The sequence below is a fragment of the Phascolarctos cinereus genome, unplaced genomic scaffold (genome assembly GCF_003287225.1).
Source record: "Phascolarctos cinereus isolate Bilbo 61053 unplaced genomic scaffold, phaCin_HiC Scaffold_5;HRSCAF=322, whole genome shotgun sequence".
Lineage (NCBI taxonomy): Eukaryota > Metazoa > Chordata > Mammalia > Diprotodontia > Phascolarctidae > Phascolarctos > Phascolarctos cinereus.
In genome coordinates, this window is record NW_027555958.1 from 420620593 (window position 1) to 420637031 (window position 16439).

Genomic DNA, 16439 nt, shown 5'->3' on the forward strand with positions numbered 1-16439 from the left:
TTAAAGGCAGCTTGGCTCAGTATTTATTTTAAAGACATTTTGGTTTTTAATTTTAGATATTTTGTGCCACAGTCTGGTTCATCATGTTGAAATCTAGATGTTTTCACTTTTCTATATTGTTGCTTCTCAGATTGTGTTGTAGCAAATCATGATGTTGAGGTTTAGGGGTGCTGGGACTCCAGAATTACAGCACATGGGTCCTGCCTGGATGAATTCAACCCAAGCCTTCTTTCAGCCAAAGACAAGTTTTATGAGAACAAGCCAGACTCTTAAGGAATCTTAGCATTTGTATTGCTGCTAATGCAGTCAGATTGCATCTTAAGAATCTGTGCCCTTGGCTAGACTCTCAATGATCTGAGTACCTTGATGGAAACAAGATAAATCTTATTTACAGGAAGGCTTTGGGAGAGATCCAGAAGTAGCTAAGTAGTCTGGGGTGACTGGAGGAGGGGTCTAGGGAGGATCTGGATGGGAGTGGCCTGTAAGCTGGGGTGAACAGGGGCAATAGAGAGGTAACAGAACAGAACTGGGAGATTAGGTATAGCCACAATGAAAGGCCAGTTGAGTGGATTACAGCTTTAGACAAATGCCAGAGATTTGGGAAAAGTCCGGGATTTTCTTTTTTGGGGTCCAGATCCCAAAAACATGGTTTCCCTTTAGGGGTTCAGATCCCATCCCCATCAATGATAGTACTAACCATAAGCATAGCACTAAGTATTCCTATGATAGACAAGATAGGAAACTATAGAACCTGGTAAAAAATAACAGAAATCCTTTGGAAAAATGAAAGATCTAGGTCTAGACTATCAAGGGCAATGATAAAAGAGAGTTAGGAATGAGGGGGCAATAGTACTTCCAGACCTCAAACTATGTTATAAAATAGCAGTTACCAAAACTATCTGATGTTGGTTAAAAAATAGATAGCCCAATGGAATGGACTAGACTAGAGTGAATAGAGCCTGAACCAGGGCCTTGGCTATTGAGTGTTGATAAGGAAGATAGGTGGTGCAGTAGATAGAGCATTGGGTGTGGATTCAGGAATGCCTGACTTCAAATCCAGCCTCAGGCATTTATGCTAGCTGGGTGAACCTGGGCAAGTCCCTTTACCTGTCTGCCTCAGTTTCCTCATCTGTAAAAATGGGGATAATAGGAATAGGGAAATTAAGAGAGGAAGGTAGGTTCTAGAGGATGGGTTTTTGGGGGGAGGGGATTTTGTTTTTGTTTCGTGATACTTAGTTTGAGGTGCCTGGGTTATATCTACTTGGAGATAATCCAGTTGGTAGTTTTGTAAATTCCTACTGGAACTCTGGACTAAGGTAAGGCCTGGATTTGGGGATCATCTGCATAGAAATTGAGCCCTAGGGAATTCATGAGATCACAGAGGGAAGGAGAAGAGGAAAAGGGGGTGAGAGGGAAGAAAGACCTGGACAGAGCCCTTGGGTGAATCCACATATTGAGCAGAATGTGGATGATTTAAACAGATAAAAGGAGAAAGCAGTGTCATAAAAATCCAGGTGGCAGAAGGCTGGTTGACTGTGTTAAATGCTTAACTGAGGTCTTGAAGGATTAAGAGATTGTTGGTGCTTTTGGAGAGAGCTGTTTTAGTTGAGCGCTACTTGATGCTTAAGGTTGTGCACTGACTGAGAGAGGAGGAAGTAGAAACAATGAAAAATCTATTTACAGCTTTTTTCTAGGAATTTAACTATGAAAAGGAGGAAAGATTAGAGATAATAGGATCTAGTACAGGGTTTGTTTTTTTAGACTAAAAATATTGATCAAAAACACTGGTCACATTATGTGCCTTTTGTATACTTTCCTTTTAAAACAGAAATGTGTGTAAAAAATTTTGAGGCTACCTTATAGCATTACAATAGATGGCACAGTGGATGGAGCCCTAGACCCAGTTGGAATCTGGAAGACCTGGGTTTACATTCAGTTTGAAGCACGTGCTAGCTTGTGTGACCCTGGCAGGTTTTAACCTTTGTCTGGTTCACTTTCCTTATCTGTAAAATGGAATAATAGTACATACCTCCTGAGCTTGTTGAGAGTATAAAATGAGATAATATTTGTAAAGCCTTTTTGCAAACCTTAAAGTGCTTTGATGCTATTTAAAGCTACTATTTATAGTGCTTCAAAAGCTATTATTATTTATATGGATAATGCATCTAAAAAGTAAAGAAAGCTGTACTTTTAAAATTTGTGAACCTATAAGAACTACTTCTAAAGCCCTACTCTGATGCCTCCTCGTGGCTTGAAGGTAGCCATGAGTTAGCAAAGTTCACAATCTGCTAAGTCTTACCGGGCCAGAATGTCTTGGAGTACAGGCCTTGTGGTGTTAGGACTTATATCTGCTGTCAGAGGTGATCATAATTGGGTTGGCCCCGCCCCAGGCCAAATTAAATGACTGACCATAGCCATTCTAGAAGACTATCTGTAAGGTTATAGAGGAGTTGCCATCTGCATTGCCAGAGGAAGTACCCGCACAGATCCTTAAAGTTTATCTTATGAAAGAAATTGGGGGAAGGGAGAAGACAGGACAGGAGAGGTAGAGAAAATAGATAGAGAGTTAAGAGTTTCACTACTGCTTTGTTTGATACTAAGTCTCAAGGAGAACACATTATGCCTCCCAGTTTTTGTTTGTGGATTAACTGATAAAAACCAAAATTTGCTTTTCTAGATGATTTCAACCTATTAATGGTGCTTGTACAATTAATCATAGGATCACAAATATGGTGCTTTCTCATTGTAATCCTAGGGTCACAGATACAGAGTTGCAAGAGATAAAATAATTTATATTTAGAGGATTGATTCATTCTTTGTATTTGTACACCCACAGTCTAGCATAGTACCTGGCACGTAGGCCCATAATAAATGCTAGTTGATTGACTGATAAAATCACTTTCACATACACATTATGTCATTTGATATTGTGGTGTCAAATCTGCAAAATCATTTTTATACTCTGATTACTTACTGAAATTTAGACCTACATGCAAACAGTTTTGAATTTGAGCAAAAGATTAAGAGAAATGGAGATCCTTTGCCTTCCCCCAAAGTCTAGGCATTTGACATCCGAATAGAGGAAATTTACAAACTTCCTGAAAAGGGGAATTAATAAGCTGTGTGAGAGCATTCCCAGTTTATTGCCACCATTCCCTGGAAAAGAGGCAGAAAAAAAAAAGAAAAATAGTTATCAAATGCTGCCATCTTGCATACTCAATGTCAGGGCCGTCACAGATACTTGGCTAACTATTTTCTTCTGTTTAATAATTTGTTCAGGTTTGCCTTTTTAAAAGTTAAGTGTTGTTTCTAAATGTTTATTTGATAACTTTTGTTGATGGTTATTAAATTTCAAATAATTTTTTAAAACCATTCTGCTAACCTCTGTACAACACAAGCCTCCAAATACACCCCCTCTGCCTTCTCTTTACCTACAACCTGACTCTGTACCCATGTTGTAGGAGACATAAAGCAAGGCAGGGGGAAAAAGAAAGGAACAGGAAAATAAAAGCTTAGAAGAGAGAGGGGAAGAGTGAGATACATTGTAGGATGGAGGATCAAGGAAAAGAAAAGGTCGAACTTGTCACCATAGACCTCTAATTATACTTCCATACTTCATATTGAAACTGGTTAAACAGTCTTTTCTTCTACTGATGTGATTAATTGAAAAGAATTTAAGGTTAAAACTTATGTCCTTTCCTAAAATGTGCCTATATAGATAGTTTTGTTATCTAGATAAATTTAATTGTTTACTGTGTGTAAGAACATGCATAGGAAATGTCTAACATAATTTCTCAGGAAATTCAAAGATTAAAAATAAATAGCTTCTTTAAAGTACATTCTTCAAATTCTAAAGCAGCTTATCTCTAGAAATATAATAAAGACATGACTATACTTTCTGAATGAGGCTAAGATATGTTCACTATAGTTGTGATAATTCCTTGAATAAATAAATTCCTTGAAAGTATAGAATGTATTTGGAGAAATGGCCCAGTGCTTTGATATTCAAACAATATAATACAAATATATTTAGTTGTTATGCTGAAATAAAACATTTCCTGTATTATTTTTCAAAAGCAAAAATAGTATAGAAAAACAAAAGAATGGAAGGGAAGACACTCGTATCATTAGTCTCAAAGCAATTTTCACATACATATATATATATATATATATATATATATCATTAATTTTGAGTTATGGTTTGTGTATTTTCCAGGGGTTAGTTTGTGCTGGATTTGGCTGACATGGCCAGGCCAGCAGAAAAACTCAGCACAGCACAGTCGGCTGTATTAATGGCTACAGGTGAGCATTTCAAATCTTCCATTATGCTTTTCATTTTTATTTTAAATGAATTAACAAAAGGCAGCATGGTATAGTACAGAGAGGGCCAGCTTTGGGGCTCAGTAAGATCTGGTCTCTTGACAATTACTAGCTATGTGACCATGGTTAAGTAGTTTTACTTCTCATGCTCCTCAAGTAATTCTCTAGGACTGTCAGGTTGCAGATGGGTTGCAGCTCTGCATCTAGTAGAGGAGAGGAGTTTCAACATCATGAGGTCCCTACACCAAAGAAATTACAGATTTGGGCCCAAAAAATTATTTAGCTGTGTATGAATTTTTTTTGTAGAATCAAGTGAATCGCTTATATCTTTAAAAACAAAAAAAAAGTGGTAGAGGAGATAGTTTTCCTTTTTGAATAGGAAAAAATTGTTTTGTATCACACTGGATATGGACCTCTTAGTGACAACTAAAGTTTGGGGGGGGAACATCATGGCATCACATTACTATCTCACTTTTGTGGTCTTTTTAAAGTTCTCACTATTTAGCACTAAACTGAATAATTAAAATATAGTAGTACAGCAGTAGTTAAGCCTTCCGCCCACACTTTGTTTCTTTTTTGTTTTAACAGGGTTAATTTGGTCAAGATACTCCCTTGTTATTATTCCTAAAAACTGGAGTCTGTTTGCTGTTAATTTTTTTGTCGGTGTCGCAGGAGGCTCTCAGCTCTTTCGTATATGGAGGTAGGCCTGTTAATATAAGCATATATACTTTCCAAAAAGTCCATGTTGTGATAAATATTATTTTACATATGAAATGAATCTACAGACCCGGTAATATTTCTCAAAGTATTATTTTAAACAATGGTATGTTACAACTAAGCCACATTATATAGAAGTTTCACTGAACTTTGTATTTTTGTGGACCCATTTAATGAATAATACGGTATGTAACTTTATAGTGCTTAAGTAGAGATGTGTGTGTGTGTCTCAGGAAAGTGGCTCAAGGTAATAAATGCCTGGAAGAAAGGGGTTCATAAATTGTATAATCAAAGTCTTGAAAATTAGAATTGGAATAAACTTGTTCAAAGACATTTTCTATGTGTCTCACTAATAGCAAAGTATTTTTGCCGTAGTTGCTCAATCTTTACACTAGTTTACAATCATTAAGTAATGGTGATTATTCTGTTTTCAGAAAAAATTCAATTCAGTAAACCTTTATTTAAGTGCCTGCTTATGTCAGGCACTGTTCTATGCCCTGGGAATGCAAATAAGAAAAAGAAAGATACTTCCTGCCCTCAAGGAGTTTAGAATCTATTGGGGGAAGACAACCCACTAAATAAAACTGAGGGGTGGGGGGTAAAGACCATCAGAGCTGCAGCTACAAGGTGGAGAGTGAGTTGCAAAGTCCACATCCTGCCGTCTATAAAGGAAAGCTTTGGATGGTATTTAATGCTCCATCTTCCACCTCTCCAATCAGAGGGGAGAAGAGGCTGAGGGAGATGGGAAAGTGTTGCGTATCACAAATTCCACAGTTTAATATAGTATACATTCAATATCATAAAGACAAGAGTTAAAAGGAATATCAGAAATCATCATATTCCAAATATAACCCAAAGCTTCAGTCCCCTTACAGCAGTCCTGTACAATTAGTCATCTAGTTGCCTCTTGACCTCCAGTGAGAGGGAACTCATCTTCTGGGGCAGTGCAGTTCCCTTTCAGACAGTTTTAATTGTTATGAACTTTTTCTTTTTTCTTCCAAAATCTTCTGTTTTATAACTTCTACCCACTGGACCTCTTTCTGCCCTTCAGGACCAAGCAGAACAAATGTCACAATGTAATTCCCCTTTCACATGGAAACTTCAAATATTTGAAGACAATTTATCATGCTGCTTCCCCTAATTCTTCTACTTCCTTTGGGCAATTTTTCCCTTCCTCAGGTTGAATATCCTCAATTGCTTCAACTGATCAACATGTAGCATGTGTGGTTCAACTCCCCTTAAATATTGGTCATTCTCCTGGATACATTCCAACTTATCAGTGTCTTTTATTTAAAAAAAAAAAAGATTCTCAGAAATAGTCAGAAGGGGTCTGACCAAGATAGGAGACAGAACTACTTAATCCCTTGCTCTAGAAATGATACTTCTTGTTAACGCAGCCCAAAATTGAATTAGGCTGGCCTGTCATACATGCAGTCATTGAATTTGCAGCTCAAGAAAAACCCCAGGTCTTTTTCACAAAATACTGCTTTTTAGATAGATATTCTCCCCTTCTCTACCTATTCAATTTTTGCCTCAACAATAAAATTGGCATGAGAACAAAGTTTATTCTATTTATAGTCTACTCTCAGACATTCTTAAATTGCCCTCGATTAGCTTTTTTTTTGTACCTTATAATCTTTTAATTTTATTTTTTCAATTAATAAGCATTTATATCCTTACTCTCCTGTTCCCCCATTGTGGGGGAAAACCCAGCAACCTTGTAACAAATAGAAGCAAGTGAAACAAATCCCAGATTAGCCATGCCCAAAAATGTATGCATCATTTTTCATCTTGAGTGATACATTTGCATTCCAAGCTGTTTCCCTCCCTCCCAACCCCAAACAAAAGAAAGTCAACATTTGACACGGATATATATATGTGAAACTATACAATACGTAGTTCCATATATCAATTCTTTCTCTGGAGGTGAATAGTATCTTCCTTCATAGGTCCTTTGTAATTGATTTGAATATTCACATAACTCAAAATAGCTTAGTCATTCACATTTACTCTTCAAACCATATTGCAGTTATTTATATGTAATGTTCTCTTGGTTTTGTGCATTTCACTCTTCAGTATTTCATGCAGATTTTTCTATGTTTTCCTAAAATCAACTTGCTCATCATTTCTTACAACACAGTAGTATTCCATCACAGTCATATACCACAACTTATTACTCCATTCCCCAGTTGATGGGCTTCCCCTCAATTTCCAGTGCCTTGCCACCACAAAGAGAATTGCTGTAAGTATTTTAGGACATATAAGTTCTTTTCCTTTTTCCCTGATCACCTTGGTTAGGCCATTGCCAGCCCTCTTGACTTTTGTTTTGCCACTGTACTCTTGATTACCCTGGAGGAGAGAGTGAGCTAATGACTTTGTGCAGCCCTGCCTCTCTTAAATCCAGTTCACAAGCAAGTCAAGACATTATCCTTGTGATGTCATTGATCCTCTTCAAGAATGAAGGACCAACAATAACCACAATGATCACCTTGGGAAACAGTCCTAATAGTGGTATTGCTGGGTCAAAGAGTATGCCCAGATTGCTTTCCAAAATGGTTGGATCAGTTCACAGTTCCACCAATATTGTATTAGTGTACCAATTTTTCCACATCCCTTTCAACATTTGTCATTTTCCCTTTCTATAGTTTAGCCAGTCTGATAGGTGTGTGATGGTATCTCAAAGTTGTTTTAATTTGCATTTCTCTAATCAGTAATGATTTAGAGCATTTTTTCATATGACTGTATATATCTTTGATTTCTTCCTCCAAAAACTACCTGTTCATATCCTTTGACCATTTATCAGTTGGAGAATGACTCATTCTTATAAATTTGACACAGTTCTCTACATATTTGAGAAATGACACCTTTGTCCGAGAAACTGCCTATAAAAACTTTCCCAATTTTCTGTTTTCCTTCTGATCTTGACTACATTGGTTGTACAAAAACCTTTTATTCAGTGTAATCAAAATTATTCGTTTTACATCTCAACAATGATCTCTATATCTTGTTTATTCATAAATTCTTCTCTTATCCATAAGTCTGATAAATAATATGTTCCATGTTCTTCTGATTTTACTTATGATATCTCCCTTTATTTTTAGCTCATATATACATTTTGACGTTATTGTGGTAAATGGTGTAAGATAGTGGTCCATACCTAGTTTCTTCCAGACTGCTTTCCAGTTTTCCCAACAATTTTTATTATCAAACAGTGAATTCTTATCCTGAAAGCTTAACTCTACATTTATCAAACACAAGATTACTATAATCATTTACTACTTTGTATGGTATATTTAGTCTATTGCAGTGTTCCACCATTCTATTTCTTAGCCAGTACCAGATGGTTTTGATAATTACTGTCTTCTAAGACATTTTTAAGATCTGGCCCTGCTAGACCTCCTTTCCTTTACATGTTTTTTCATTAATTCCTTTGATATTTTTGACCTTTGTTTTCCAAATGAATTTTGTTGGGGGCAGCTAGGTGGTGTAGTGGATAGAGCACTGGTCCTGGATTCAGGAGGACCTGAATTCAAATCCGGCCTCAGACGTGACACTTACTAGCTGTGACCCTCGGCAAGTCACTTAACCCCATTGCCTAGCCAGAAAAAGAAAAGAATTTTATTATTATTTTTTGTAGCTCGATAAAATAGGTTTTTTGGTAACTCAATTGAGATGGTACTGCATAAGTAGATTAATTTAGGTAGAATTGTGATTTTTATTATATTGGTTCTGCCTAACCATATGAACATAATATTTCTCCAGTTATTTAAATCTGACTTTGTATAAAAAACATTTTACAATTATGTTCATATAGTTCCTAGGTTTATCTAGTCAGATATGCCCCAGGTATTTTATAATGCCTACATTTATTTTAAATGAACTCTTATTATTTCTTCTTGCTGGGTTTTGTTGGTGATATATAGAAATGCTGATGATTTATGTGGGTTTATTTTATATTCTGCTATTTTGCTAAAATTATTGTTTCAACTAGCTTTTTAGTTGAATCTCTAGGATTTTCTAAGTATACCATCATAGCGTCTGCAGAGGTAGTTTTATTACCTCATTGCCCATTCTGATGCCTTCAATTTCTTTTTCTTCTCTTAGCGTTTCTAGTACAATATTGAATAATATTGGGGATAATGTTTCGCTCCTGATCTTACTGGGCAGGTTTCTAGCTTATCCCCGTAACAAATACTGCTTGCTGTTGGTTTTAGATACAGTCTTCTTATCATTTTAAGGAAAAATCTATGTATACCTGTGCTTTCAAATGTTTTTAATAGGAATGAGTGTGTATTCTGCCAAAAGCCTTTTCTGCATCTATTGATGTAATCGTGATTTTGATTACTTTTGTTATTGATATAATCAGTTATGCTAATAATATTAGTTAATTAAACCAGCCTTGCATTCCTGGTATAAATCCCAAGTGGTCATAATGTATAATCTTTGTGATAATGATTAGCTTCTTAAAAGTAAAAGAAGCGGTTAAAAATTTGTCCCCCTAAAAGAGATAATAGCTAATTTAGCTAACATTTATATCACTTACTATGTTCCAGGCATTGTGCTATGCCAGGGGTGGAACCCCTGCTGCCTCGAGGCCACACATAGTCTCAAATCAAGGGATTTGTTCTGTGAAGTTTGGGTTTAGTGAAAGGGCCGCACTTGAGGACCTAGAGGGCCACATGTGGCCTCGAGGCCACAGGTTCCCCACCCCTGTGCTATGCACTTTAAAATATCTTATTTGATCTGAGTTGAGAAAATGTATGTCCTTCTCTTCTTTTCAGAGTTTTGGGGTGCTGTGGATAATGGAACACTTAACATGTTATCAGACTTAGTTGATATGTTGGTTAGGTTTGCTAAATCGCTAATTTTTTCTCTTTGTTAAACGGGATGGCTCACTGCTAGGGGAGGCATACATTCAGTAATAAAGGTGATAACACTAAAAGTTGTGGTTTTGAAAGGGGCAGGTGAAATAATCATATAATTCTGATTATTTTGTAGATCATACATTGAGAGAGGTTTTCTTGGTATCAAGTCTCTACTTTTACATAATTTCCCTTTACTTTGCTAGAAGTATAATAATCTCAGCCCCTTTTATAAATTATATCTTTCTTCCATGACATTTAATTTTCACTTCACCAACTCTTAACAGATTTTTCTTTATTTGCCACGATACTCCTCTCATTTTAATTGCAGTCCAAATATTATCTCCTTTTAAATAGAAATCTTTAGCAGAAGTTTGTGTGGTTTTGATCTTTACAAAAGGTATAGACCAAAAGGCTTTAGAGGCCACTGGTGGTACAGTAGATAGAGCACTGGGCCTGGAATAAGGAGGATCTGAGTTAAAATCCAGGCTCAGACACTCACTGACTCTGTGAGCCTGGGCACATCATTTCACCTGGGTCTGCCTCAGTTTCCTCAACTAGAAATGTGGATACTAATAACACCTACCTCCCAGGATTATTGTAAGACTCAAATGAGATATTTATAAAATACGTAAGACAGTGCCTGACACACACTAGGTGCTTCATAAATGCTTGTTTGCTTCCTTTTTTCTTTTCTATATGACATCATAGGTCTAGTCCCTCAGTTGACTCCACTTTTTCTAAAATGACTTTTATTTTGGTGCCTTTGTCTCTCTTTTCAGTATTGAAAAGCATTTTCAGTTTTGCTGTATGTTACATATCCTGCTTTATGTGAAATATCTTATCTGAAAACAATATAAACTTTTCTGAAATTTTCATCTCATGTTCCCTTCGGGGCTTCCCCTCAGTTTACCACATCACCCATCTAACATCCCATATAGCCCAAGCATATATCATGTCTTGTCTTTTTTCTTTTTCTTGCATGGTATCCTAGCATATTTTAAAGTCTCAGAAAGAAAGCTGAGAAGGCGGGAAGGAAGGTCTAGTTAGGAGGACCAACCAATTTATCTCATTTTTGTAAGCCATGATCTACTACCATCACCAGCAAACTGGCCCAATTTCCTTAGTCTTAGCTCAACGACTCCAACTCTTCTAGTTGGACAAAGTGATCTAGAGGAAAGTACCTGACGATATATTAGGAAGCAGAGGTTCTAGTCCCCGCTCTGCCTCTGACTGGATATGACTTTTGATAAGATAATTCATTTTTCTTAATGAGATGTGCAATTTTGTGATTTCTATTATCAGTTTCAATGCGTGAGCCAGTTTTTGACTAGAAATGACAATTATATGTAGGAAAAGATTAGTAGTTTTTTAGAATGTGTTTTATGAAGCCAAGACATTTTGTAACCTATTTATTGGTTCTGTAATTTATTAATGAGTAGTTAATACTCCTTCAGTATATTATGAGGACCCTGGCTTTACCTATTATTTGCCCAAATTACACAGTAAAGCCATTATTGTCTCAACTTTCTGCAGCTGAAGAAAATTTTAGTGTGACTCAGCTAAGGGAGATGGGGAATATTATATGGCATCATATTTCCTTCCAGGATGCATTGCATTCCAGAGATGGTATGTTTGGTTGAGGTCTAGGGACTTCATCTAATTTAGGGAAATGCTTATTTTGTACCACTATGCTTTCTCACTTGTCCCAGATGCTAAAAGTTTTGAGGTTTGGGATTCTGTGAAGACTCTTTTACAAGATGTTTTGTAGCTAATTAGCAGGTTATATGAAATACAGTCTGTTCTCAAACATCCATGATGATTGCAGGAAACAGTGGTGCCAAGTATTTAAAAAAAAATCTCTATGATCTCCAAATCATATTGTTCCCTCTTTTCTTCTTCACTGAGTAATTTGCTATTCTGTTGTCAGAATTTTCTTCTGGAGAAGTTCCCATTCTTCTTGATCAATCTTCTCTAGTATCATATGCATCTTTCTTCTTTGAAATCTGTTCTCCAAAAGTCATGGATATGTCTGATCATGCCAGGTATTCCCTTCTTCACTACCACAAATATAGTTTATCCCAAAGCTTCTGTTGCTTCTATTTCTTCTACTAAGTCTTCTTGCTGGTTAGAATTAAGCCCAAAATTAACAGTTCTCCTGAATTGCTTCCTCTGACTTGTGAGAGATGGCTAATTCCAAATGTTTTCTATCTTTCCATGTTATTGGCTTAAATACATGCATAATGGAAAAATTAAGATTAAAGTCATTTTGGTACTAGAAGCTATAAGACTGGAGTTAGAATTTTATGTGCAATGTGTAATTAAAACTTGTTAGCACCGGAAATTTCCTTTTATTATCTGCATAAATCAAGTGCAGACAAGTTTCTGGTACTAGATTCCTAGATAAAAGAACAAAACTGCTTTCCCCTCTCCTCTTCTTATCCCAGAGAAATGATGTTTGCTGTCTTCTGTTTTTGTTTACAGGTATAAACGGGAACTAAGAGCCAAGGAAAATTTGTAAAGGGCTCTTGATCTGCTGAACAAATCCAGAAGCAGTTATTACTACCAAAGGGACCTAAATTTGATTAATTTTATTATTTGGTTTTCAAAAAGATAATGCTAACAATGTTAATGTTCTGCAGATGGGACTGTAACTGTAGCCATTATACAGTACCTTGACTGAACTGAAAATAAAACACACTTTTAGTAATGTTTCATCTCAATGTTTGTATAATTCAGTAAGGGGCTCACTGATGACCGAATTTCTATGCACTCTACACATGGCCAGTCACATTTGCCTCTTGATTGTTGGGCTGCCCTTGTGGAACACATTCCATTAGTCAATTAGGGATAGACTTTATTTGCCTAAGAGCAGCTATTTGATGAGGGAGATGGGGGGGGGAATGGAGAATGAGATGTATCTGAAGAATGGTGAGTTTTCATCAAAAACAACCACAGAATGTCAATTAATATATTTTGACTTTGAATGAAATGGAAGCACTTTGAAGTAACTTACTGAAAGAAGTGAAATAACTTTTTGTCTGTCTTTATAAAAAGTCACTAAATGTCCACAGAATGACATTTATGGGACACAATAATTCTTTCATCTTGAGAAATAGAAAAAGTATGTGCATGGTTTACCCAGAACTAAAGGTAACTGACAGAGTACTTAATTTGAATGAATTAAGCACTTATGTTCAAGAGGGAGAGGTGTTAAGTCCTGTGCTAAGTCCTGAGAATACAAACAGAAAAGTAATACAGTCCCTACTTTTAAGAAACTCATATTCTAGTGGGGGTGACAACAAAGGTGGAAAATTTCACCTGCAAGTCAGTTGGAAAGGTCTCATGGTCCTTAAGGTGCACTGGCAAAGCAGATGAAGATGCCTCTTTGTCATTTCCACAGATAAAATCCTATCAGTTTCTTATGTTGAACCATTTGCCATTGCCAAAGACTGGTGGCAAGAACTTTCCTTGTATGAGGGAATAACTAACTAGTGGGTTGCCCCCAAAGTGGCATTAGCTGGGGCCACCCAAAGACAATGGGCTGCCTCACAAGGTACCAACCTGTGCTCAGTGGGGCAGAAGTTGCTTATCATCCGGTATTACTATACTGCTATAGTGAGCACTTTGAGCATGGGCAATGAAATGCCCATGAAGTTCTGGCATGTAGGCCTGGCACTGGAAGGGATACCCACCCACTCAACCTTCCTGCTCTGCTGATGGTCACTGCCCAAAACCTTAAATGTCTCTCTGCTTAAGCATCCAGAAACTTGATAAAGAAGTTGGCCTAGGTCTGGTAGTACTATCACCTGGTTGTCTCTTGATTGAACCTTCCCCATTCACTGCCCCATTGGTCTTGAGCCAGGTAGGTGATGTCCAAGAGCTGGCAAAGAATGAGACAGGGCATTGAACTGCAGGAATCTTGAGGTCAATGTCCTCTTCGGAGAGACTGAAATCGTTCAACCGGACGTCGCAGGGTTTTCAGCACAGGTGTAGATACGCATGGAGAAGTCACAGCGGGCCATGGGCACTCGGATGATGTTATATTTGATGCTTCCGGAGAAAAGTAAGACTGAAGGAGTATGCCCGGGACAGGACGTGACAGTGAGACAACAGCTGCATCAGCACAGCACCCCCCAAAGCCTTTCATCTTCTGGAATCGTTGCGTTAGCAGCAAGCCCGGTGCCTGTCCAACTGCTCTGGATGTTCTGCCCTGCGAGCGCTCCGAGTGCTCGCCTAGCGGCTGCAGGTACCGCGGGGAAGCAGTGTCGGGGGTCAGGAGAGTCGCAGTAGGTGCCTGCAGACGCGGACCCCAGAGTCCTGGGGGGCACAGTGGCTGGCGGCTGACGCTCGGGACACCGCGCGGAGCACAAGGCGCCACCGTGGTTACCCTGCCCAGATCCTGGGATGCTCCTCTCTCCGGGCCTTCGGAGGTACCATGGTGCGACGATGCCCGGCTCCGGCTCCCGCTGCAGTAGCTAGAGCGAGAAAACTGCCGGGGAGCCGGGTGGGCGCCGGGCGGACGGGAGTCACGTGGTGCGCTCGGTCGCAGTCACGTGACGCTGTCCGAGACGGCCGCGGCCGTTTTTGCGCCGGGCACATTCCCGGAGCCCGAGGGATGGAACGGGACTTCATTGACAGGTGAGCATACGCATGTACCCAAGAACCAAGAAATACAGTAAAGTACCGTCACAGGAACAAAAAAAAAATCAAAATGAGACAAAAAGCAACTCCAAACTCCACAACCTGTTTAAGTATGCAACATTACATAAGTGTGAATGATCCAACCGTTGATAGGAGGAATGAACACCTCACGTAATGGATACAGGTGTCCCCGGAAGCCTTTGCTAGGGGACTCTCTCCTCCTTGGTGGAAACCCGCCCGTGGGGGCGGGGTTGGCCGTGGCCCTTCCCACTTAAGGCTGTATACCGAAGTTTACCTGGAGTTTTTTTTTGTTTTCAGCCTGTCCCGGGACCCTCGGTAACCCCTTTTGAGGTTTTCTTGGCAAAGATACTGGTTTGCAGTTTCCTTCTCCAGCTCATTTTGCAGATGAAGAAACTGAGGCAAACAGGGTGAAGTGACTTGCTCAGGGTCGCCCAGCTAGTAAGTGTCTGAGGCCAGATTTGAGCCCAGGTCCTCCTGACTGTCTATCTATTGTGCCACCTACATGTTCAATATTACCATCATTTACTAGTTTTTATACAGTCTGTTCCCCTCCTGGATCATCACTGCATTGTATGTCGGGGGGGGCTAGCCAGTGAAACTATGATCTATGCCATGCGTTGTTACCCAAGTCAGAAAGGTCATAGTGGAGAGTTGTGACAAAAGATGAAGCAACAGTGTTTCACAATAAACACACAGGTAGCACCATTTGTTGGGCAGGAGACGCAGGCGGGCTCCTAACACTAACAGGTGTTTTAGCACAGGTTCACTTTTGATCTGATTCAGACAGAAAGACAGCTTCGGAGGTGTTAAATAAGCTTACTTTATTCTAGTCAAAAGGGTTGCTGATAATGGGAGCTCCAACTCCTACAGGCTTTCCCTAATCATGCTTCTGGCAACGGCGGGCTAGAATAGCGGGAGCTGTTGCAGTTCTTACCGGTCCCCCAATCCTCAATGGGGTCTGACTGAGGCAAGTACAAGATTCCCCCAAACCTTGATGGGGGCTGATCAAGGCAGGGCAGGTACATGCATTCCTAAATCCCAGAATGGGTTCTTAACTCACTGACCGGTGCCCACTTGATTTATAGGGCAACAGACAAGGCATCTTGCCAATATTAAGCTCACAGGTTAACTTTAGCAATATCGGCATGACCTAGCACAATTCACACGCAGTGACCATTACATTATATTATCCCTCTATCTCTACTACAACTGCTCAGTAGAAGTTGTTTTCAACCATAATTCATGGGAAATATTATCTAGGATCTTAGAACTATTATCTAAAAAGGAATAACAAAGTCCTCCTTACACACACTAAAATCCACCTTACTTACAAACAGTTAGAAAAACTTGGAATAACTGATTGGTTTAAGATTGAGAAAGGAGTACAGCAAAGGTGTATACTGTCACCTTATTTGTTTAACTTATATGCAAAGTACTTCCATGCAAAATGCCAGGCTGGATAAATCAAAAGCCAGAATTTAGATTGCTGGGAGAAATATCAACAATCTCAGATATGCAGATGATACCATTCCTTCAGGGCAGGGACTGTCTTTTTTTTTTTTTGGCAGTTGGGGTTAAGTGACTTATCTAGGGTCACACAGCTAGTAAGTGTCAAGTGTTTGGTCTGAGGCCAGATTTCAACTCAGGTCCTCCTAACTCCAGGGCCGGTGCTCTATCCACTGGGCCACCTAGCTGCCCCAGGGCAGGGACTGTCTTTCGCCCCTTTTTCTTTCCCCAGAGCTTACGTAGCACAGTGCCTGGCAAATAGTAGGCTCATAATAAATGTTGGTTGAGAGCTGAATTTATTTGACATAGTTTCTCTGCTATGCTTATAGACAAGATGGAAAGATAATGGTCTGGTGGGCTCACGATCAA

The 16439-nt window shown here is 38.8% G+C and overlaps 1 protein-coding gene across 1 annotated transcript in view; it reads left to right on the forward strand.

The window, feature by feature from the left end:
• MPC2 (mitochondrial pyruvate carrier 2) overlaps window positions 1-12609 on the forward strand; it is a 28650-nt gene extending 16041 nt beyond the window's left edge. Inside the window, 4 exon segments of the mRNA XM_020974666.2 lie at window positions 4217-4234; window positions 4236-4302; window positions 4909-5020; window positions 12384-12609. Coding sequence (XP_020830325.1) covers window positions 4217-4234; window positions 4236-4302; window positions 4909-5020; window positions 12384-12420 — 234 coding nt within the window. The 3' untranslated portion in view covers window positions 12421-12609.
• Window positions 12610-16439: the final 3830 nt, after the last annotated feature.